Genomic DNA, 24,751 nt, shown 5'->3' on the forward strand with positions numbered 1-24,751 from the left:
CTACTGCTCAGTGATGTTCCATCAGCTCAGCCAGCCTTTCACTGCCCCCTCTCTGATCACTGCATCTCACCCACGCTTCCTACTCAGCTCCTACCAGCTCTCAAGGAGCCGCTTCACTATCTTTAAACCACACCAGCAAACTTGGGAATGTTTCAACAGAAAGATCTGTACAAACAGATGCTTTAATCACAGTGTAACATTCACAGGTGTTAATCTGCTCCTTAGCTACAAAACTATACAACTCTCTTGACAGAAGAAAATACCAAATATTTATAGGTAGCACCTCTGAAGAAAAATCATGCAATTTGTTCTCATAAGACAGATCACACTACCAGCAGTATATGTACCCCAAACCCACACATATCGAGAAAGGAAAGCTCCCAAAGAGCATAAAGAAAGGAACACGAGGGGTACATTACAAGCAAGGTGTAATTCTGATATGCTGTTCAGGTGAGACCATCTCTTTTTAAAAATGCCACTCCAGTATTTAAGCTTCATAATTGCTAACAGTTCTTTTATAATTCAATTAAGAAAATTCAACAAAAATTTCAAAAGAAATTTCAAAATTTCACTGAACTGAGGGAGAAAACAACCTCTACGATTGAAGTTAAAAATCAGACTTTAGAGTGATGATGTCCCACAGTAGTGGGAATGGATACATTTTTTTTCCCTTTGGGGAGAGCATAAGAGGACATTTACACAAGTCTTTGACACTTGCATTCAAGATACAAGCAAAGATTAGTTTAAAACAAATGTATGCCTCAAATTCCATGTGAATGGAAGATGGAGAGAAGGATCCATAATAAAAAGGCAGGAAACTATTACTTTGCCTGGAATTTGTTCCTTATTAAGATTGTCACTGTATTTAAAAGAAAGTATCAAGCACTTCTTTTATTTGCCCCAATGTTCAATCCTTTGAAGTTATATAGACTGATGATGATGATGATGATGATACAGACAAAAGGGTTTGTATTTGATTGTCAAGATTTCAGCCATTGAAAGAAGATTCTCTGAAACAACAGATTTAAATTTGTTCAAATAAACATAAAATAGGAGAATGTGTTCAGCCATAGAAAATTTAGATTATTTTCAAATCCCACTGGAAGGGACCATTAGCAGATAAGGATACTGTAACTTAAGTACTGAACAGCAGCGTGAACTTAGAAATATTTCCAGGTAGGTGATTTCTCAGAAAATTATTTCAAGCGAACACACATTTCAGGTCATCATAGAAATTTCCAACATATCCACGCTGAAGAATGAGTCTGGTAACTCATAAGCCTACAGAATCAGTATGCTGATGCAGACTTGTGCTTTTATGCTATTGCAGCAAACTGGCTTTACCCAAAATTCCAAAGGAGGTAATTTAATGGCTCAAATTATTTTCATCACACTCAAATCATGGCATCTGAGGGAAGAAGTATTCTTCAGGTTCCTTGTACAGTAAAAAAGACAAAAAAAATCCATAGCAAAACCACCACAAAACTACAAATCTTTGGCCCAAAGGCCTATTCACTGCACTACCTTATTTACAAAAGTACATATAGGCTTCTCAAGAGTGAGGAGGAAATAAGCCTTTGGTTATTTTAAGGTTAACTGTATGACTGGAATATATCCCAGGAAGATAAACTTCTGTTGGACTAAGCAGTTCTTATTAATTACTACATCCTTTGAGAGACCTGCATGCAAACCAGCTCACAGACAGATCAGGTTAACAGCATAACAGACTATTCTATTCCACAGAGCTGAAATAACATCAATACTTTTAACCAAAGGTAGCTTTAACAGCCTAATTTTATTTCATTTGGAAAACTATAGTTCATAACATCGTGTACATTGCTTAAATACAGGAGTTCTTCAGAGCCTCAACAAAACACAGCACGAGCCTGTAAACTTTTAAGAAAAATTTACAATTATCTACCTTTTCTTTTATATTAACACTGGATTTTCTTCTCGTCTTTTCTTCCATCATTCTCCACAACTTCTGATACGGCCTAGATTTTCCACATATAGAACAGAATCATAGAATTGCCTGGCTGGAAAAGACCTTTGAGATCATCAAGTTCAACTACACCACTACCAAACCATATCCCCGAGCACTTCATCTACTCATCTTTTAAACACCTCCAGGAATGGTGACATTACCTCCCTGGGCAGCCTGTTCCAGTGCCCGATAGCCCTTTTGGTGAAGAAATTTTTCCTAATGTCTAATCTGAACTTCCCCTGGCACAACTTGAGGTCATTTCCTCTTGCCCTATCGCCTGTCACTTGGGGGAAGAGACCATCATCCATCTCGCTACAATCTCCTTTCAGGTAGTTGCAGACAGTGATAAGGTCTCCCCTCAGCATCCTTTTCTCTAGGCTAAACAACCTCAGGTCCCTCAGCCGCTCCTCATTCAGACTTGTGCTTCAGCCCCTTCATCAGCTTTGTTGACCTCCTCTGGACATACTCCAGGAATATTTGTATGTATATTTTACATAAGTACACATATGCACACAGATGCTTATCTAGATACAAAAATAATACACAATTGTCATCAATCAAGGTTCAGTATTAGTGGTTTTTTTAATTTCATTTAGTCTAGCACCTTCAACCATCTTGCCAACATACACTTGTTTGCTGATCTGGGAACACCTGGAAAGGAAAACTAGAAATTCCAGGGGCAGCCATGAGATTCTGCTGAATATGCAGCACATACGGTACCTCAAAAGATCAGCTACCAGTCATGTGAAATAGCCTCTGTAGCAAAACAAAAAGTACCCAATAGCACTTGCAAGCTTTAAAAAAAATCTGGAGATGTCCTACTTACTGTCAGGAAAAAAGTCAAAAAGCTAAACACTCTAGGGATGAAAAATCTAACGGTTCTCCCTGGAGCTGTGGGACATTGCTTAATTTATGGAAAGAATCCTAACCATCTGAAAGTGTGCCATTTTTACTAAATAAAATTATAGGGCACCCATTGTAAGATAACTGGTTAAGCAAGGCCAGTAAGGAGAGAAGTTTCTTCCTACTGCTCTTAGGCATTAAACCAATAAAACACTCATGAAAAAGTCAACTTTGTTCTAGTGTGCCAGCAGTAACTGAGTTAACGTGCACTCTCTGCTGAGTTAGGATATTGCATCAAACCACTCCAGCTGACAGTGGCGTTCATTAGTATCCCTCTCTGTCCAGGTATATCCAAGTATAAATTAAACCAAGGCAGCAACACAGGGTTGGAAAATGCAGGAAGGGCTTGTGACAGGGGTGACCCAGCTGGTGACTCAGCAGGACTTTCCCTGCCTCTTCCCCTGCAAGGGAGGGCAGGAAATTTCAAAAGAATGTGTTCATACCAAACACAGCTATGAGTTATGGTTTAAAGCGAAGTCACATGCCCACGGACAGAAAGGCCAGCAGAGCAAACCTGGCAGTGAACTGGTAACACACACAAAACTAATTCCTTCTCCACTGCAACCCAGCATCCTTCAACACCGTTGACACCCACCACTGAGTTCTACCATGGAGGCTATACCATAACTGTTTGTCCTTTAAGCATTCCTATGTTTGACTATAAATAACGTAGATCACATTTGTGGAACATGATTAATTAAGATGACTCGAAACTTCAGCCCACACAGAAGCTGTGGGTAAATAAGAAGTTCTGTATAACAACACACCCAGGATAGGCTATTCTTGGCAGAAAACTCCTACACTCGCTCTGTCACTAATAAAATGCTCTGAAAATAACAATATGTGAGAGTAACTACACACCATCAGACCCCCAGAGGCCTGTCTAAACCTGACATCCTGTCTCCAATAAGGTCTGTGGAAGAATAAAAGAACTGGACACACCCACAGAGTAGATGCACCCCAATAACGTTCAGCCACTTCTTATTTACAGCACATATCTGCTGAACCAAACTTGATGCCTTCACATTGATCAAATGATGATGCATTTTTCTGCACAAGACTTCAGAGATCAGCATCTTCATGAGCGGTTCTGAGCTCACCACCTGATAATTTGCTGAATACCCTAAAAGTACTCCAGGAGACAAAACCAGGTGACATGACAAAACAACCCTCGTTTCACATTCACCTTCTTCGTGCACCCCTATCACTCAACTTCTGAGGCTTTCACCATCTCTTCTCCCCAGAAGCATGGAGGGGGGTGATTTAAAGTGTTATTATACTATTTCCTGAGGCCTGAAAAAGTGACCCAGAGCTGCACAGCACTTGCCACACCAGCAATTCCATGAATACATGCAGCAATGTGATAACAATCTTTGTTTACCTCTCTACTACTTCCATAACAATTCCTACCATTTAATTTCTTTGCCTCTCATAGCATATTTTCAGACCGCCATCTAAATCCAAGACCCTGCTCCTAAGGAGAGAGTTTTGCCTGCCATTTCACTGCCCTGGCACCATGCCTTGACTCACAGAGCTTATAGATAAGCGATTGATATTCCCATTGTATTTCTAACTACTTAGTTTCATTATCGTTAGGCTCCTCATCACGTCTGCCCCCGGCACTCGGCTCTGAGTATGTTAACTGCAGCAGCAAACTTTTCCACCTGACTTTTCACTCTTTCACAGATCACTTAAGAAGTATTTTGAAGAGCATAAGCTCACAAGCCAAACGCAGATGTCTCCACGGTGAAAACAAAGTTACTCCTACTTTCTGCTTAGCTCCTTGACCGATTATCTGACCACAGCAGAGCCCACCTCCTCACCTCAGGGTCACCCAGCTCTTCTGAGAGCCTCTGGTGAAGAATATTTCAAAAGAGGGCTTGAAAAACCAAACACACTGACCTAAAGTGCCAACGCTACGGTGGCTCCTATGAATCTATCCAACTCCACCAAAGCCAGCAACTCACTGCTAACAAAGTCCTAATAACCATATCTAGTTTTCAGCTGTTAATCTGAACCAGCTGAATTGTCAATCACCAGCTCTATGTCTCAGACAAAATAATTTGCAGGTTTGCACACACAAAAAAAAGAAATAACAAGGCCTAGAATTGACACGGCAATTTCTTTTGAGTTAAAAGCAAAAGAACTTCACTTTCCTTCCAACATATCTAAAAAACAAAACAGTAATTTGGTTAACCACAAGTATTACAACCTTCCCATGATAAGGCCAACTTCAAATCACTGAGAAACAATTACTAAGATGGCTTCTGTTGATTTAAAAGTATATAGTGATTTCCATTTCACAGACTATAATATTAATTTCGTTGATTCGTTTTATACAAAGAAAACCAAACCAGTCATTTCAATAACTGTTCTTCAGTGAAGTTTTCTGCCAACTGATGTGAAGAGAAAACCACGACACAGGCAGGAGAGCAACAAATTTGGTATTTGAGTCTTAATAGCAGGGGTTTGCACTTCTGCATTCTTCCCCAAGGGGTGGGGAGGAGCCAAGTTTTTGTTGACTTGAACAATATTTATTTGATGCAAACAGTTTTTGTGGAGGAAATGCCTGCCTGTCAAGAGTTTCATTACTACAGTCAGGCCTCAAACTAATTACTTAATGGGAAAGCATGTTAACGATAACTTTTACCAAATAAAAACTTAACAGAAATGGGCTAATAGATAAGTTACTTGGCTAGCTACAACTTTTTTAATTACTGATTTTAATCAAATAACTTCAGTTACGTGGTTTTGGTCTAATTGTTTAATTTCAGTACTTACCTTTGGTTCAAGCCACTCATCTGCAGTTCAGAACTTTGTAAAAGGTTGCATAGCTCATTTTAAGGTCTGAATTGTCTACATTTTACCTCAGAAATTAAATGTCCCGAGAACATTTAACAAGCTGTCCACGGTTTAATACAAGCAAACCTTCTCCTACTAAACCACCTCTTCCTGCTAAGAAAAGGTTTACTGGATGGTCAGATGAAAACAGGGAATTAATGCTGGTGAAGAACATCACCACAGCTTTAGGACACAACTGATCTCAAGTCTTCCCTTCCCACACCCCCACCATCACTATTTCTGAAAGATCCCTGTGATGCTGGTCTTTGTTCCTTTACTAGCTTAGAAGTCTCACGTCACCATTGCTACAGTTTTCTTTCAAGTTTTTTCTGCTAGATGTGCCAGCCCTCACGCTTCAGGGTAAAACCCACATCTCTTACTTCATTTTCTGATCTCCAATCTTTCTATACTGATTTCCCTGCGTCGTCACTATCCCTTTGCAAATATCTGCTCATTCTCTTAGGTCTTTTTTTCTTCCAGTCTTGAGCTCTCTGCTTTTTCAGCCTGCTTACCTGCACAGTCGCTAACACAAGAATTATTGTTAAGAGCTGCTCTTTTAATGAGGAACATGCAACCCCACATGCGTGCAAGAACTGTAATTTAGGTTCTCCAAACAAAGCTTGTGCATGGAGGTGGAAGGTGAGAGGAAGGACCAATACAGATATAAAAGTTCATACCAATTTGAGGGGGGCAGGTGAGAGAAAGAGTCTTGGTATTTTTTGCCCCTTCAAGAGGGGGGGTTTCCACCTCCCTTCAGAAAGACTGTGTCCTTTCTCTTGCCCAGCCTGGTCCTTACCCTCCAGCACCTCCAGCACTCCCCTCTCCTCGCTTCCACAGGGAATGTGGAAGCCTCTCCCAGCTGCTGAGCCACTCCATCTACCACTCCTTGTCAGCTGCCTCTCTGCAGCACATACATCTGATTCCCAGACCCACCTCACGCTGTGCGGAGCGGCTAACAGAAGCAGCCAGCAGGCAGCAGTGGGGACTGCTGAGCAGCTGCTTTCCACAACAGGCCTGGGACACTGGCTAGGACAGCTGTTTTTATGATTTATTAAGCTTATTGTAGTGTCATATCATTGTGACTGCATTCCAACAACTGTCTCCAAATATTTATGGGCAGAGCCTGGCATTAATTACTGTCTGATTTGAAAAAAATATAAAATTAAACCTCCAGTATTTTGACCACCTATTATTCATTCAACACCAAAACCTCTATCTGATGACTGACAGAGCCAGAGGCGTGCAATGGCAAACGTGAAGATCCCAAAAGGCTCTTGTTCAGCTGAAGCTTAACATGATAGCATGTAGTCAAAACTGCTAAGCTACAGAGGATAGAGATGTTCTACTGATTTTGCTTTTAATTGAAATTAATACATTTTCATCAAAACCTGGCAGATCAGAGACTTGATAAAATAGAACTTCTATTCTATTTAAGATTTCATTTAAGCCTCAGAAGATTTGATTTCAGACAATGATTCACATCTGCTGTCTTCTCCTTGCATGAACTGTTGCCCCATCACTTCTCAGATGCATTAGTTAGTGCTCAAGAAGTTCATCCCAGAAATTTTTTCACATGTGAAAAATTCAGCTTTAACTGAAAACCACAAAACATTCCCCAAGGATTTAAAGAAAACCCTTGGTTTGGCCAAAACAAACCCACACATGTCTTTCTCCAATTTGCAAATATACAAATTAATATTTTAAATGACAATTCTCACACATGCTTTCCATTTTCACTTCAAAGGAACCAACATGAAAAATAAAAGTACGTATTCAGCTTGTCTGCTTGCTTTATCATACTTCAATCTATCCATAACGTTAGCCTGTAAAAAGGACATCCTACTGTAAGGACATCAGCATGCTACCTGTGCCTCATTTCACCTTCATCTCCTGCGCACCAAGAAAGCCCCATAAAGTAACAAAGAGGGGTGTCAACTAGGAACAATTACTTTGAAATCACAGATTCTGTGCATCCTGAAACGCATTTACAGTAATTTAAAACACTTTCTACTAATTAGAAGTAGCTTACCTGAAGGACAGGCACTTTTTGTGGTGTATTTTGTGGTGACTGGTGAAGCTGTGCCCAAGGCTGGTGATGAGGATGTGGGGGTGGTGAAGACTGATGATGTATCCCTGGATGAGGCTGCATGGGAGGGCAGGTTGGCATTTGCTGTTGAAAAGACTGCTGTTGACTAGGAAGCTGCTGGCCAGATATTAGTCGCTCTTGTATTGCTTGTGGATCTGCAAGGCCAACACCTGGACAACCATTTGGTCTCATGTGCCCACCACCCATCTCCCGTGGTGTTGAAGACATACCCATAAATGGACGATTCTGTTGCATGTTTCGGGGGCCCATATTCCTTTGTCCAATTCCCATGGCACCAGGGGGCTGGTGTGACGGCTGAGGATGGGGTATATTTGGATAACTGCCAACTTCCATTGGTATTCCAGCACTACCAGGTCTAACCTGTGGAGGAGGTGTACCTGCTGGATTACTCATTGCTTTCATAGGTGACATGGGAGGTGGAGAGGCATAAGTTCCCTGAGGCTGTGAAGGGTGCATAGTTTGCGTGTTCATTTGGTTAAGTGAGCCACTAGGGTGGATGGGTTGCTGGTGCATTAGTCCTTGACCACTGTTTGATGGAAATCCGACAGCATTTGGGTATCTTGGTACAGACTGATTCATTGGAGTGTTATTTGTAAGGCCTAAATTCTGATTCATCCCTGTATTATTAACTAATCCCTGATTAAGGTTACTGTAAGGATATCGAGAATACTGCCCTGAGTTGTTTATAGTAGGTGAGGGTACCGTCTGGCTCCGAGAACTAAAATTAAGTGTTTGCGGCCGAACAGCACCCTGCTGGGGAGGATTAGGGGAGAATCTGGGACTGTGGGCTACTGATTCTCCATGGAGAGCAGTGGGGGGATGGTGGTGAAATTGCTGGACTGAGTGTCGCAAAGAAGGTGCCATACTGGGATTCTGCTGGGGCACATGAGACAAGTGGCCAGGTCCTGAGGTGGCAATGAAAGGGTTTCCCTGATTAAGGCCTTCTTGGCCTTGAGAAAACTGGTTCATCCTCTGCTGCTGCGGCTGACCGTGCTGCTGCATTGAAAAATCACCACGAGCCATGTAGTTTCCCATCTGCTGCATGTGCTGAGGATGGCCCTGCCCCGGGGGTCCGGAGGGCGCCTGCGGCGGCTGTGTCGGTTGCGGTTGCTGCTGCTGTTGCTGCTGGTATGGTGGTCTTATCTGGTCTGGCACTTGAACTGCCCGTGGCCCCCACATGGAGCCACTGTCGACGAAGGGTTGCCCGTGCCTTTCGTTCTGCATGCCAGGGTAGACTCCCATCTGACTACCAGCACCACTGCCGTGAGGAACCTGAGGAACTGGAGGGTTGTGATACTGTGAATGAGGAGATGCTATACCATTCCCGGGGGCATTGCTTATCATCCTGTTTGGCTGATCCATCAGATGCATTTTCTGCTGTTCGTACTGATTATAGTGATCAAAATGGGTCAACTTGGCTTGATTTTGATTTGCAGGGGGATGATGAAGAGGTGACTGTAAAGAGGGAAATCCTTGATCCATGGGCATTTGCTGCCCCATGGGATTTACTGTATTTTCAGGATATCCACATTCTCCAAGACCTTCCAACCCTTCACTGAAAATATTCCCATCTTCTCCAAAGAGACTCATCATTCCTGGATCTGCCATCTTTTTTCAGCACACAGCTCCTGGGAGCTACAACTAGAATGCTAGTCTGTGCTTCACCTCGGCGAGGTGTTTTGTCCTCAAAGCCTTTAATCCTCAACTAATCTCCTTCATGTCATTCCATATTTCCTTAATTCTTTTGGACCACGCAGTGTCAGGCAAAGTCTGGTTGCTGCTCCTAGAAAAAGAGGGGGAAGGGGAAGAAAGAGAGGAAGATATTGAAATAAATACCGTCAGGCAATATAAAGAAAACATACTAGACTGTTTTTCAGACAATGCTAGGTAGCTAATTTCAGCCTCTGAAACACATCTTAAAAATCTATTTCACTTTACGAAGCATTCATTAGCTTTATCAGAAGCTTTATTATGATAGAGCACGAGGAAGCAAAACACTTGCCTTAACCTTAAATTAATCCATTCACTACACTTCCTAGTGCTCCTTTCTTGGGCGGAACAGAACAAAAGAACACAACGTGCAGCAGCAGCAGCTGCCACAGCAGGTAGGCAGATGTATGAATATAGCCAAGCAGCCCATCTGCCGAACTAAAGCCCTGAAAACGCTCTAGTTACCAACAGCATGTCCTTAACCTTATTCCCTTGAGCTGCGTAATCAGATGAGCAAGCAGAAGCACCGAGTCGTCCGACAGACTAAAGTTAGTTATACAGACAACAGATTTTCCAAACACACACAGAGGTGACCCTCTATAACATACCAAATGCCCAAGACCTAACGTTCAGGAAGCCAAAAGAATATATAGTTTATTTTAAACACACAATTTATCTTCATTTAATGACTTGTAAACCGAAAGGTATGATACTTCTTCCCATTTAAGCAAAACTGTAGACTCTATTTGGGTAAGAAAATTAAATTCAAAAGCGTCATTCTATGATAGGGTAGATTTTTCAATACATATCCTAATTTCTCTCATGATGACAACAGGGAACAATGTCATTGGAGTTCATTATTCATCTTCAGGCAAACATGCTACTAACTGCAACTACAGCACTTTAGAAGACCACACTGAAGTTTTGTTCTCCCCAGAACTGCAATCTTAAACTCATTCAGAAAAATTAACTATTAATAGCAAAATTTTAAATAATGAAATGCCAACATAACAAGGCACTCATGTGGCCCTGGGAAAAAAAAAGAAAAGAGAAACATACAGTAAGAGAGCAGATTGAGGAAAAAAGTTCCCTTTAGTTTTTTCACATGAAAGACTGACAGGTTCTAAAATGCACCCCCAATCCTCTCCCTGCAAAAACCTGATACACTTTTTTTACATCTGTTTATTACGGAAAAACTAGTCTAATACTATATATACTTCTTAAAATCAGAATTTTAAATGCTACGTCTTATATCTCAATATAAACTTTAAGATGATAGTCAAGGAAATCCACCAACAGAGCAAATTAAAAAAAATTATTTCTGTATCTTTGTCATAACTTAGTAGCTACTCTACTTGCAGATACCAACTTGCCCTTAGGAAATGATCAAAGAAAGGAAGTTTTACCAGTTTGTACTTCCATATTTTGTGTTTTGTTACGGAGGAGGGATGTTTTCAGTCACTTCGGATGCAAAATGCCAGGCCAGACTACTTTAACTGAAGGCAATTTGTCCCAGACAAGTTTTAGAGAGAAAAAATCAGCACATTTATTACACTTCTTGTACCATTGTCAAGAGGACCTTTCTACAGCATGAAGCAGAGGGCAAGAGGAAAAGCACAAGCATTTATCACTCCTCTTAAAATAGCATTTGAATGTCACCTTTAAAACCACACTTTTAAATCGCTTTAGTGCTTGGCTGGGATATTAACACATATTTCTAAATCACTTGGGGGTAAACCCCTCCTAGCCATTTTCATATCACAATTATCTATTTCTTTTTATTTCAGTTTATTTATTAAGCAGAAGCCATTCGTAATATTTATCACCTTGATTGGGTTATTAAAGCATAGCATAAGGAATTTCCAACAACAAGGCGAGAAGGAGCCTCCTTCATCCAAACAAGCTTTCGGTATGAGACCGCTCCAGAACAGACCACTCTGTTGTGATGAAGATCCCTCCAGTGAGTTAAGATTGCTTGAGGACTTCTGACCTTGCTCTGCTGATGTCCACTGCCATCAGAAGCTGACAAAGATGGACATCAGTGTGCACTGAGAGCCTCCATTTAACAGAAGTCTGTTTGCCTGGAAATACTAAAAACCATACAGCACAGATAGTTACCTCCCAGCCACTGATGTAATCCGGGTGATATCAAATTGGAGCCAAGCAGAGGATCTCGCCCATCAGCTAACCTATTTACAGCCAAATTATGAATAGGTCATAATAGGTTATGAATCATTTTTGTAGACAAGCATGTTCTGCTCTTCTGAAGCATTAATGAAACTTTGCAATAAAAATAACCAGAATCTACATAGAAAAATTGTCTTTGCTATCTGTTATAGACAAGCTACCAGATCATCTCCAGAAATAAGGTTACAAGCATCAAGCAGAGAGTCAGCCGCTGGTAACAGTCAACACTGGATAACAGTAGTTACCCTACCCAGAAAACAAAGCTAGAGACAGGTAAGGGGGGCTGTTTAACTAAATACAGCTTAATTCTGCCCAGCTGACTCCACCCCAATTTGCAGGTCTGGGCTGGGGGCTGACCCTTACAACAGAGGAGACATGCTGTGGAACCTAGCAGTTGCTTAGCTTCCAGAGCACATGCTCTTTAAAAAGTAACCTCCAAGTTTATGATGCATTTGTATGCAAACGAATCCATCATCTAAAAATTAAGAACAAAACAATTGTTGGCCATTAATTTATGATTTTTATCTGAAGTGTGAATTGATTTCAGGTTTGAGACATGGATGCTAAAACTGTTCTTTGAAACACAGCATGATAATGTCTTTGAGAAGATGTCTCAGAACTGCAGTAGTATTTCTTCAGATTTAAGTTTAGCCCTAAATTTAATGACCACAGCCCTTTACAGTCAGAAGTTGTGCTCTCATAAACCTTATTCTACTTCCCCAAATAAAAGTCACGCCTCTGATGCAATACACAGCTAACAGTATGTGTTGAAGAATGAAAGACAGCAGCAGCTAAAGCCCAATCTTTTTGATAAGAAAACAGTCAATATTGGAATTGTAATGTAAGCCTAGTAAGCGTTCAACCTCCTACACTAACAGGATAGATGCCTTGTAAATAATTTAGGAAGTCATGAAAGTCACAGCCTTACTATAAGTTGCAGTCTTCTCTCTGCTTCTTTCACTACAAGTAACGCAAACCCTCTGCTTAAATCTTCAAGGCTGGTCAGAAAAAAAAAGAAAAAACCCTCCTTCCAACACAGGTAAAACCTGCATCAAGCAATAATTCTAACTAAGATTAATTCCCTAAGCATCACTGTCCACTTCCTCATGAAAGCAGAAAACTAACAGAAAGACTGATCATGTTAAACTCTACCTAAAGTATTTTTGGTTCACACGCATAGTTTAAAAATACATATATTTGTCCACCTTCTTCTCTACTATCTTGTAAGTTAAAACCAACACATATGAAGCAATTACTGTATTCCAGGCTTTAGAAAGGCAGATTGTTGAACAGAAGTGTGAATGTATGAAGAGAAACTTTTTTTTAAATAATCTTAACCAAACTATATAGATTCTGCTACAAAATTCTATAGCTTTTCTGTTTCTTAACATGAAAGACTGCATCAATAAGACTGAACTAAAAAGTCAATTAATATATTTCCTTAAGACTGCCTAGACAACTTATTTCTGTTCAAAGCTACCAGGACACAGTCAATTGCTTAACAACCCTGTTGTCTCAACAGACAGAGCTTACATTTACTCCAGTCTGCAACATTCCAGTCCTAAACAGCTAGACCTCAAATTTAAGTAGCAGTTAAGCATTGCTCAACTTAATATTTCAGAGCTACACAGACTGAGTAGGCTTGGGCAGCTTCCCACTTTTAAGAGTGGAACAAAATTGGCTGCTGCATATATATAACCCAATCTAGGGCTATAAACACTGAAACCTGAACTTCCTCAGTCTTGCTCCCAGCAGATCCCAGCACTCAAGAGCAGGAAGCAGCAAGAGCAGCACACAGATGCACATGCTCTGTTCAAGGCCATCCTCACATTCTGCCATTCAGAAGAACCTCCTGTAAATCAACAGGTCCTTTGATTCAACAATCGATCCTTCCATACAAGAAATGTAGCACTATTTCTGGATGGTCACGCAAGCAAGTAAACTAGATAAACAGAACATAAAAAGTCAGCTAATAATGACCATTTCAAACTTTGAAGCAAGATGTGTCATGCAAAGTAGATATTTTTTACAGCTATCAGTTGATATCTTGGACAAAACTCTAAGTAGTGGACAAACAAAACAGTTACTCTTCTAATGGGACTATGTGCCTACAATGCAATACCATAAACACTGCAAATGCCATCTTATTTTGAAGAATGAGGCTAAGAAGACCTCTCATGCTAAAAAAACCAAAGCCACGCCAAAGGTCATTTTGACACTGGAGCCTCAAAACGCAGGATTAAACATGAGGCTACTAAATCTGCATTTAAAAATTGCACGTTTAAACTGCTTTTCAAAACTGCTAAGCTGCTGCTGGCTGTTAGTAGTAATTTAAGCATTTCCTGCATCCAAGTAGATGACAAATGACAACAATCAGAGTCATATTCTTGTTTTATGAACAACGTTGGAGGAAAATATTCACCAAAAACTTCATATATACACATAACACCCTGACATAGCAAATATCATGCTGAGACATTCAATGGTGGAAGACGGCTAATGAGACTTCTACCTTTTAACTTATTTACCTACTGAGCAAATAGCACTGTCGATGCTAGGACAGCTATGCAAGTGCCTTCCCGCATCCATGGGAAGCACACCTAGTCCCCTGCACTTTTAATGCCTAGTTCTCATTGCTCCCACAGACAGCTCCTCATGTGTGATAGATTCCTTCAGGGTATAGACTGGCCAAAAGAGAAGAGCAGATCCAATTGCAACATGATTTCTGACTGTAACTTCCAAAGAAACACGATTATTTGAACACCTAAAGATACTTTTCTTTATATAGAATGCTTTCCTAGTATACACTTCACATGGTACAGCTGTGTTAAAAATTAAGTCTGTATACTTCATATTAGATCAAAAGATGGCAGGAATCTCATTCCCCTCTGCGCCACAAAAGGGAGATGAGACTTGCAAGGATGAAAAGAATGACCTCACACACTTGAGGAATATTCTGCCTTCAGTGGCAAGAATCCGCAAATACGGTATAAGCATTTCTGAAAAGTTTGATTTCACATCTGTTTTAGTAAAAGTCAGTTAGTTCTTCACAGAAACATGTCCTTATAGAAATTTGCCGTGGCAAACTGAAGGCAGTATCTCTTGTTAAACTAAGAACTGGGGAGGAGGGTTGTGGGTGAAAACCTCACATGCCTTTCCTCAAAAGTCACAGTTTTTGAACATGTGCAGTCAACTAAACACCATGAATGCTATTCAGTAACACCTTTTGGGAAAGAAATCCACAAAATTCTAAGTTTCCCACACAATATTTGGGTAAAAAACAGATCACATTTTATTCCTTAAAACATCGTGTATTTTGGCGAGGAGCAGGCTCGTACAGAGGCAACTGAGGGCACAACACCCTTAGAATATTTGGCAGCTTGTTGCTGTCAAGCAGCTGATTCAGGAATGACCAGCTAGAGTTCACCCTGTGCCACACATTTGGAAACAATATCCTACGTCATTCAAGTTCACAGGAGCTCTGATAGAAGACCACAACAGCATCACGTAGGAGTACTCTGACGCAAACCCGCCGAGCCTCATCATTACATCACTGCTCTCGTTGTGAACCATTTCTGCTGCCAGTTGGGCTGCAAACTCTCTTCCTCCTGTGGGGCATTGCTAATTTTAAGTTAGCGCCTGTAATATTAACTAGGAAGCCTCAGCTTCTCTTTCCTTTCCAGTCCAGAAGAAAAAGGGGAAAGTTTATGGCCATTTATTAGAAGTGGACACTTTGAGGTTTTTAACAAGGTAACTAGTGGGATTAAAAAAGATCGGTTTTTACGTTTAAGTACATTACAAACCTGAGGTGGGAGAAGTCTGCGCCAGAAACACGTCAGTTTTAGTGTTATGTAGCCTGGAATTTTAAGAGGCCTTTTTCGGTCACCCGACCACCCTCTCTCCCAACAGAAGTTTAAAATACGGATGTGAGGAGGAGGAGGAGGTTTATCTAAAAATAGTCCTAGATAAGCAAGAGCAACAATTGCAGCCACAAAAATACTTCAGGAATACTGTTTAAAATATTTGATAACAGCGTTATCTTGCAAACACCTCTACAAAGAGGCACAGCAACGCGTTTAAGGTAACTCCAAATGAGGTTTGAACACCACAGGTGCAGCCCAGAGATCCAAACTTATCCCGTTTCAGTGTGGAAAGGGCAGCGACGATGGGGGACGAAGGGTGATGCCCATTGTGGCTTCCACGCCCCAGCAGGGCTTGGGGGGGAGGTGGTGGTGGCAGGGAAGAGCCTTATATTGTTGCCATCAGTCACCAAGAGATCTCCCAGGAATTACACTCTCCCATAAAGCAGCCACTAAACCTCGGGGATGCGAGAGGTGGCTGCAACAAACGCCCCCCCCCCCCCCCCGGCGCAACCGATTGCTCGTGCTTTTTTGTGCACCCACTGCAGTTGTCACTGATTAACCAACTGATCTGGCAATTTCCTACATTCTTTTGCATTTAAAAAGGATCTGAGAGGCCGAGAGCCACCCCTTCACCCCCCTTTTCGCATGGGGGGGGGGGGGGGAGAGGCTGTGCTGCTCTCTTCCCCCCCAGCGCTTTGCAGCTGAAAATCATTTCTCTGCCCGCCCCGCCGGGCTCCGCGATGGGGAGGGGAAACGTATCCATCAGGAATAAACTTGAGCACAAAGACAGGCTGAGTGTCAGAGGATACAAAAGGGCAGAGGTGGCCGCGGAGAGCTGGGGGGGGGGGGGGGCTGGGGCAGCGCCTCCCCCGGGGAAACAAAAGCCCCAGCCACACAGACAAAAAACCCGCTGTAAACGGCAGAATAACCCGAGAGAGGACGAGGATCGACCTAAAACAGCTCGCAGGGTTTACACCCCGAAAGCCGGGAACTGTAAAAAATTCACGAGGTGGATATTCAAAATGTTTCCCATGTGATTTTCACCGAAATGTTTTTTTTTTTGTTGGGTTCTTTTGTTTTTTTTTTTTTAATCACTGGCAGGTTTTAAAACTTAATCGTATCCCAAAAGGCTATTTCCAACCATAGAATTATGAGTGCTTTAAAGTAGCCAGACCCTATATTTTACTTTACCTGTTGTAAGGCCAATACAATCATGTTTCATTCATAGTTTATGAAGTCTGAAAAACCACTTGATGAAATTACAGTCTACCGATACCACACATGGTATATTTATCCACGTATATTCCATAATCATTTCAATTTATGACTTGTACTTAAGAGTCATTTTCCTGTACATGTGTTCTTCATAAATACTGGCAGATCGCAGTCTGTGCTTGTACAGGAACCACATATCCACACTCATTTCTGCGAAGATAAATACACCTTATACATCCAACGTGAAAAGCCAGAGCTTTCACAGAACTAAAGAGAATATATTTCAGGACTGTTGGAACAAAATGGTAGTTCTCCCTTACGCTCTTTTCATCTTGCCCCATGTATCATCCTACATACAAACTTAAGCCCTCTCTTTACTTCCAATATTGATAATTTTTGCCCAATACACTTAGGCATAGTGTCTTGAACCTTGTAGCAAAGGAAAAAACTCTATCACATGGGAAAGGGTTACAATTATCTTTTTTAGAAAGAAAAATAACACCAGTGTTTTATAAAGCATTTTAAATGAAATCAAAAGTGATCTGTCCATTGGTTTTTACAAATAATAGCATAATTACGGGGAAAAAAAAAAGACTCATAGTACCAGACTAATAACGTATTTTATCATATGCAATACACTATTTAAAAGAAGTGTTGAATTATTTCACTAAAAGTCCACCATAAAGAAGAAGGGTTGAGGAGGGAGGGTGTGAAGAAAGACAGTACACTGCAGGACACAATGCAGTAGATTGAGTGAAGAGATTTCAGACACCTTCATTTACTGCCTGGACCATAAAGTCCCAGAGAGTACAGGGGACAGCTGAGATACAGGCCAGATACTAAAAAAGACATTCTACATTCCTGCTTATTGGACTACTTATTTCAGTTTTCTGTTTGTTTTAACAAAATAAAGATAGGCATCTTAAACATCCTATTGCTTTTTTGAAGAAGGATATGCCAAAAAGGCGGTTTATTTTTGGCCTGCGGAATGGAAGCACGCTCTTGCATTTACAAATGAAATTCTATTATTTTTGGTTTTAACATAATGCCTGGCTCACAGTGATCATCAGTGCTTATTCAGACCACAACATGAATGACTCTACCAAGCTGTTCTCTGCAATGGAGAATGCCAAAAGGAACAGAGTTTGGAGCTCTCAACAGCTCTCAGTGTGTGAGACTAAGATATTTAAGAGTAAACAAACTGCTGTGCTGAATTCCAGTTCACTTAGACACATAAAAAGGGTGCCTACCAGTATAAGCAACAGTGCCAGAAGTTGTAAGTTGAAACGGAGACTGTGAGATGAGTGCAACCGTCATCAGGCATGGTGTACAGTGTGGTTTTTCCTTCCAATCAGGACCGAACTAGAATGCTTCTCCTCTCAAATAGCAGAGGACCAAATTTTCTTGTGCAGAACTTTAATGGGTCTCCAACTTCTTTGTGAAGAAGGAAACTAACTGGGGTGTTTTCAAGTGTGTTGCTTAACTGATGTGTACTTCTAAAATTACTCCAATGACTTTATGTAAAAACAAACAAATGAAAAGAGCCTTCCAAGGAAAAAAAAAATCATCTAAAGTTTTAGAACTATGCAATTGAAGAAACTGGAAACGGTTTGCAAGTTAATGTAATTCCTGATCCAGGACCCAGAGACATAGTCATTTGAGCTATTGCAAACAGTAGAAGCAGTTGACATTCATCTACCACAAAATCTCTTATACCCAACTAGGAAGTTCTTGAGCTACCTTCAGTTCTCCACAAGCTTTTCAGAGATCCATGATGAACATGTAAGAGCAGCGCTGCATTTGTGGATAAGGAAAGGAAATTTTCATTCATCTGGAAGCAAATTCAGAAACTGGTTCCATTTCCTGGTAGGTAGGTCCGCCTTCTCTCAGAAAGCAGGGCTAAACTTGATTTTATAGTAGAAAGTACTACCTTCACTATTCTTAATGATTCACATTCCATTTAAATTTACCTTTCAACCTTATCAGTGTTGCTGCAGCATTTACAGAGGACTAGAAGTTTCCAAGTCCTTTTAAATAAACAAACAAAACCAAACCAAAAACACATACTCAACACTGCCCTTCTCTCGATGAAACCAAAAATTTATTTATGCTCACTAGAAACCTGTGAGATTAAAATTTAGTGTAGAGTTTTTTTGTGGGTTTTTTTCAGGGGTAGGGGGCGGGTGGGCTGTGGAGTTGTTTTACAAGTAGGAAAAGTAAGCCAATTAAAGGAGTGGGCAGGCTGACTTAAAGATTAGAGTACTATTTTATAAATTTGCGAAATAGGAAGGTTACTTTGAAAACTTTGGATGAGTTTATATGGCAAACTTTGTTGGCCCAGCTATTTTTTATTTTGTGGTTGTGAATACCTGGAATAGCGAAAGGCTGACCAATAAAATGGCTCAAAAAAACCCTATCAAGCAAAAAAAAAAAAAAAAGAAAAAGAACTTCAGCAGCAAAGATCACAAAACCAGAATTTAGGACTCCTAAGAACTACATGAAAACAACTGCTACCATACAGATTTATGTAACCAGCCAAGTTCTGAGCTATTTCACTCACTAGTCAGAGTCCAGTCATCAGAACGAGATCTACAACAGCTCCTGTATTACCTATGTTACAGTGCAAACCAGAAACACTACTATGAAAATCTTCATTTTGTCAAACCTATTAGTAAAAGGTAAATAAAACAGCTAAAACCATATTCTATTGCTTACAAACTACGTAGGACTGATAAATTAGAACAGGTACAAAGATCTTACAAGTTCTAGTGCTAAATAAAATTTTCAAATTTATTTTCTTTCTGCAAAAAAACCCTCATTCAGAATAAAACAGCCATCAGAAGACTAAAAGCATGAACTCCTATACTATGTTTTACTTAAGCGAGGCATTATTATAGCACCTTTAGTACATAAAAAACTGCCTTGGTGGCCTAAATTCGTAAAGACGCGCATTACCTGAACCCAATAACACAGTGCACAGCTAAGGAAAAATCAGGAACGAGGCTCTTCTAGAGATCAACTGATTTAGGAGCCACGGGAATTAGTGGCAGATGAAATGCTTATGCTGTATAAGCAAATATGATTTGGATCTACAGCTGAGACTCTGGTAACTTTAATTAATGATGTTTGCAAAGCAATAAAATCTAGCTCCTTGTCCCCCCAATTATATGTACTATATAAAACTAGTTATGAAAGTAAAAGCACTTGAAAGGAATGATGAACTGCCTTCTGCCACTAACAAACCTCCACAACAAGCTTTCATAACCAACTTTTTACACCACCATCTAAGTTACTTTGTCTAATTGCAAAGCATCATCCAAAAATCTGAAACGCTTCAGTGTGATTCTTCCTTTCCTACTCTGTTCAGCACTTGAAAGCCACATACCTCTGAGATTTTTGGTAAGAGTGATCCTTGAATGTAGTCTTGAAATAAAAGCAATAGAGAAGATCACCTCAGAAAAGTACGTGTTGTGTCGTCAACCGAGTTTTGCTTCGAAGCAAAGCAAGCAACGAGACACCTCGCCTCAGTAACAGACAGTCATCAGAATCCGGTCCCCCAGGACACTGCATGCCAAGCTTGGACCAGAAGGAGTTGTTGAGTGAAACATTTCTATTGGAGAAATTTCAGTGTTTTACCACTCTGAAATACATGAAGACTTAACTTGATACGCTGATCTTCTACCAACTGGTCTCTATAAAAATTCTTAAGAAGGCTGTTTTGTCCGGCTTCTCCTCAAACCCAGGCCTTACTTCTCAGTGTAATGGATGCTAATGGACCTACCATCAACCACATCAATCGTATCTCCATAGCATCCAACACAACAAATCTGCAAACTACTCAAAAACCAAAAGAGAAGAATTAAGTGAAAGATGTTGGGACCAGCTTAATCAAGAGAAGTCTGCAAGGCAGTAGCAATAGCAACAGCTGTCAACCGGATTTGTTCGTCAGGACTGTCAGAAGTCCCAGCCTGCTTCTGAGAATCTAGGTAAGCCAGCTGCCACCTTCCCTTTCAGATGCACTCCTCACTAGTCAGCCATGCCTCTTGAAGCAAGCTTGGGTTACAGCACAGGCTGCACTCCAAACATATTCAAAAGCTGTTGCTACCAAAACCTAAAAGTATTTATTTAAAATTAGAATTTTTTTGGTGCTTTTTTTCCCTATAGGGAAGACTGCATTTGTGTTTGGTTTGTGGCTACTTATAAAGTAACTTTCTAGGGGCAGGCTGAGTGAAGCTTTTATTGAACAAATTCTAAGCTTCAGACTTGACAATATTGACAGCCTCCTATGAAAAAGAGAGAGTATCTATACTTATCCAATACCATAAATGGCATCTGACTTATTTTTCTGATTATTTAATAACTTTTTTTTTAGGCACGTGCACTGATAGAAGCAGCAGTGAGGTGTCAGTAACACTAAATGCTAAATGGTATACATACTCTAGTAACTCTTCCCGACAACCACACAGAAAATGGGTTTTCTTTAGAAGGGATGGAAGATGCTGTAAAACCAAGAATTTCTACCTTATCTATGATCTTTCTGATAAGCAGTAATTGAAGCATTAGGCGAAAAAACAAATGCCAAGAAAACCCAACAAAAACACTTTAACATCTGTCTGCTTAAAAGGAAAAAATTCTTTATGCTTTAGGGATCTCAAGGTTGTAAGCAGCATCATACACAGGAGGGATTATTCATTTTTCTCACGACATCAAGACACTCTACTGAGAAGCGGGCTAGATAACCCTTTTCAGTCTACAATAAACATAATTCAATTAAGTACATTTAAACCAGGAGAGTCAACCCTCCCCACTATGAGCCCAGTCCACAAACAGCCCTTGTGGATAATCTCAGAATTTGAGATTATTGACATGGCCATGACATAGTACTTCACCTGAGGATGACCAGATAATTTTTCATGTCTCACACCTGTTCCCTATGTCCTCTACACAACAATGACACAACTGAACTTCCTCTCACACCTTCTGAAACACTGAATTAAGTAAGAGCACTAAAACTGGAGTGAATTTACATGTAAGGTCTAGAGCAGTACTAGAAAAGCCTTTTTTTTCCAGAGCTGAAGCCACCTAGAACGAGTTTAAACACAGATTTTCATTTGAGAGGCAAGGAGGAAGTATACATCAACAAAGCAGTGATGCAAGGAACATCTACAAGACAGAAATCTATGTAGTGCCTCTATTTCAAGTCTAAGATGGCAATACAGTCCAATCACTTATACTTTGCTAGAAAAGCAGCGTCCATATGTTATTTCACGAAAGACATAGCACCTTTCACGATAACTGAAACAAATGAAATGGGGCTACAGAACCCACTCTGAAATCTTTCTACAGTCTTGAGAACTAGATACAAGATTTCAGTGTTTACCAAAAACTTCACATTTCACTGGAGCCAGGAAACTGTCAAGTCACTTTCCCCTGCTTTTTTGACCCAGGCATCCACAGCTTTGACAGAAGTCTGATAACTACTAATTCATCCATTAAAATTATTTCCCATTTCAGCTGCACCACACAGTAGCTACTTAATCTGAGCGCCTTATTGCTAGCATACCAAATAACCTAACTCCTTAAACTGTCAGTAGACACTCACTCCGCTGTTTGTTGTTCACAAACTGTAGAAATCACAGGCTGGATTCCCATTGATCCTGATCTTTTATTCTCCCTAGTAATGCTCCAAATGCAGAAGATGCAGAGGGGGATGCTTCTTTCCAAAACACTGCAGAGCCTGTTACCTGACATCTTACCCAACAAAGTGGGCCTCTGAGAGCCTCATGAGGTTCAACAAGGCCAAGTACAAGGTCCTACACCTCAGTTGGGGCAACCCCCTGTTTCAATACAGGATGGTAGATGATGTGAGTAGCCCTGCAGAGAAGTCCTTGGGGGTTATCATTAGTGAGAAGCTGGACATGAGCCGGCAATGCACACGCGCAGCCCAGAGAGCCAACCTTATCCTGGGCTGCATCAAAGGAAGCATGGCCAGCAGGTCGAGGCAGGTGATTCTGCCCCTCTACTCCACTTTTGTGAGATCCTACCTGGAGTATTGTGTCCAGTTCTGGAATCCTCAACATAAGAAGGACATGGAGCTGTTGGAACAGGTCCAGAGGAAGGCTACAAGTATGATTGGAGGGCTGGAGCACCTCTGCTACGAGGATAGGCTGAGAGAATTGGAGCTCTTCAGTCTGAAGAAGAGAAGACTCTGGGGAGACCTTATAACAGCCTTCCAGTACCTGAAGGGGACCTACAGGAGAGCTGGGGAGAGACTTTTTACAAGGGCATGTAGTGATAGGACAAGGGGGAATGGCTATAGATTGGAGAGGGGAAGATTTAGGCTAGATGCAAGGTGGAAATTCTTCATGATGAGGGTGTTGAGGCACTGGCACAGGTTGCCCAGGGAAGTTGTGGATGCCCCATCCCTGGAGGTGTTCAAGGCCAGGTTGGATGGGGCCTTGGGCAGCCTGATCCAGTGGGAGGTGTCCCTGCCCATGGCAGGGGGGTTGGAACTAGATGACCTCTAAGGTCCCCTCCAACCCAAACCATTCCATGATTCTATGATCTCTATACCCACCCATCCTTAATGCTCAGCTAAAATGTGACACTACTGACAATGTGGTAGTAGCTCACAGCTGAGATGCTAAGTCATAGAACTGGTACCTGTCAATAGAAACGGTCTTGTTACACTGAGTCCCCTCCTTCTTGGTCACGGTTCCATTCACTCCATGTTTTTCAAGCAGGCAACACATCTCATGGGCATGGAGCTTCTCTTTTCACTCTGCACAGAACAGCGTGTGGCAGCTGCACTCACAGTCATGCACTTGCACAGAAAACCCTCCAGAAGTGTATTACATCTCTGATAATGCAATACATCTATCCTCCCAAAAGGCAAACAGTTGCTCCTGTCAGCAACTCTATAATATTTTATTTCCCTATTATCAATTTCTGCCAACATCAAGCTAATAAAAGCACGATCCACAGTCAGAAATCACTGATTAAGTTACATATAAAATATTAGCTGGGATCTGGGATTAGAAGGGGACTAACTTGAGAAATATATAGCAATCTTGCTTTCAGGAGAATGAACATTAGCACTTTTAATGTGCTCTGGGATTTCAAGTTGAATGTATGAACCACTTAAAAAAAGAAATCACTTTAGAGTAATTTTCAACCGGTTGCCTAACACCCATCTCCTAAGTGACTATCATCAAAACACAACCATAACACTAGTGATGAATTAATATTAAAACCCTTCAGTGAGATCACAGAAGTCCTCAAAAAACAGCCCGAGTTGTCAGAGCACACTTCTCCCACACGCTGAGTAGCAGTCAGGTTCTGGAAATAAAAGCTTTGTTCAATTACAAAAGTGGGTGCGAGGTATGTTTCTCATCTACGCATATAATTTTGAAATCCAAACCAGTATGACAGTGTCTAAACAGATTTTAAAAGCCAGGAACAAATACTTCCATAAGGAAAAAGACACAATAGTCAGAGAACGGGAAGCTGCTCACTCGCTAGGACAACTTGAGTAGCAAGGGACTGCACTCTGACAAATTTATATACTTTGGCTGGAATTATTAATGAAGTTTCGCAGGGCCTTTTGAATACTGGCAAGTCAATAGTGGTTACAGTACTTCAGGTACAAAATGGGCGTTCTGTTGTTCACTTATTTTGCTTTACAGGAAAAATCCTCGGTTGCACGCCTCCATTGCCACCGTCTCTGCTGGTGTTGGTAACTTACCAGTGTCACTCGAGACAGAAAGCAACAGCCTAGCAATCTATGAAAGGGATAATCTAAGCGACTGCAGGATGGAAGAAGTGCTTAAGACAAGAGTAGCCTAAAATAGCAGTCTGAAGACGGGCAGCAGGCGTCTGCCTGCCAAAAGGGAAGACACCTCACAGAGTAAAGTCCCCCAGCTCTGCTGCCCAAGAGACTAG

General features: G+C 41.0%; 1 protein-coding gene across 4 annotated transcripts in view; it reads right to left on the reverse strand.

Moving 5' to 3' along the window:
- The window catches only part of CHD7 (chromodomain helicase DNA binding protein 7), a 138,954-nt gene that overhangs the window by 86,133 nt on the left and 28,070 nt on the right, over positions 1-24,751 (reverse strand). For all 4 annotated transcript variants that reach the window (XM_054058718.1, XM_054058720.1, XM_054058719.1 and 1 more), the window contains exon 2: positions 7,758-9,618. In XM_054058718.1, the coding sequence (XP_053914693.1) occupies positions 7,758-9,443 (1,686 nt within the window). In that variant the 5' untranslated portion in view covers positions 9,444-9,618. The remainder of the gene's footprint in view (positions 1-7,757; positions 9,619-24,751) is intronic.

This window comes from Cuculus canorus, chromosome 2, assembly GCF_017976375.1.
Source record: "Cuculus canorus isolate bCucCan1 chromosome 2, bCucCan1.pri, whole genome shotgun sequence".
NCBI lineage: Eukaryota > Metazoa > Chordata > Aves > Cuculiformes > Cuculidae > Cuculus > Cuculus canorus.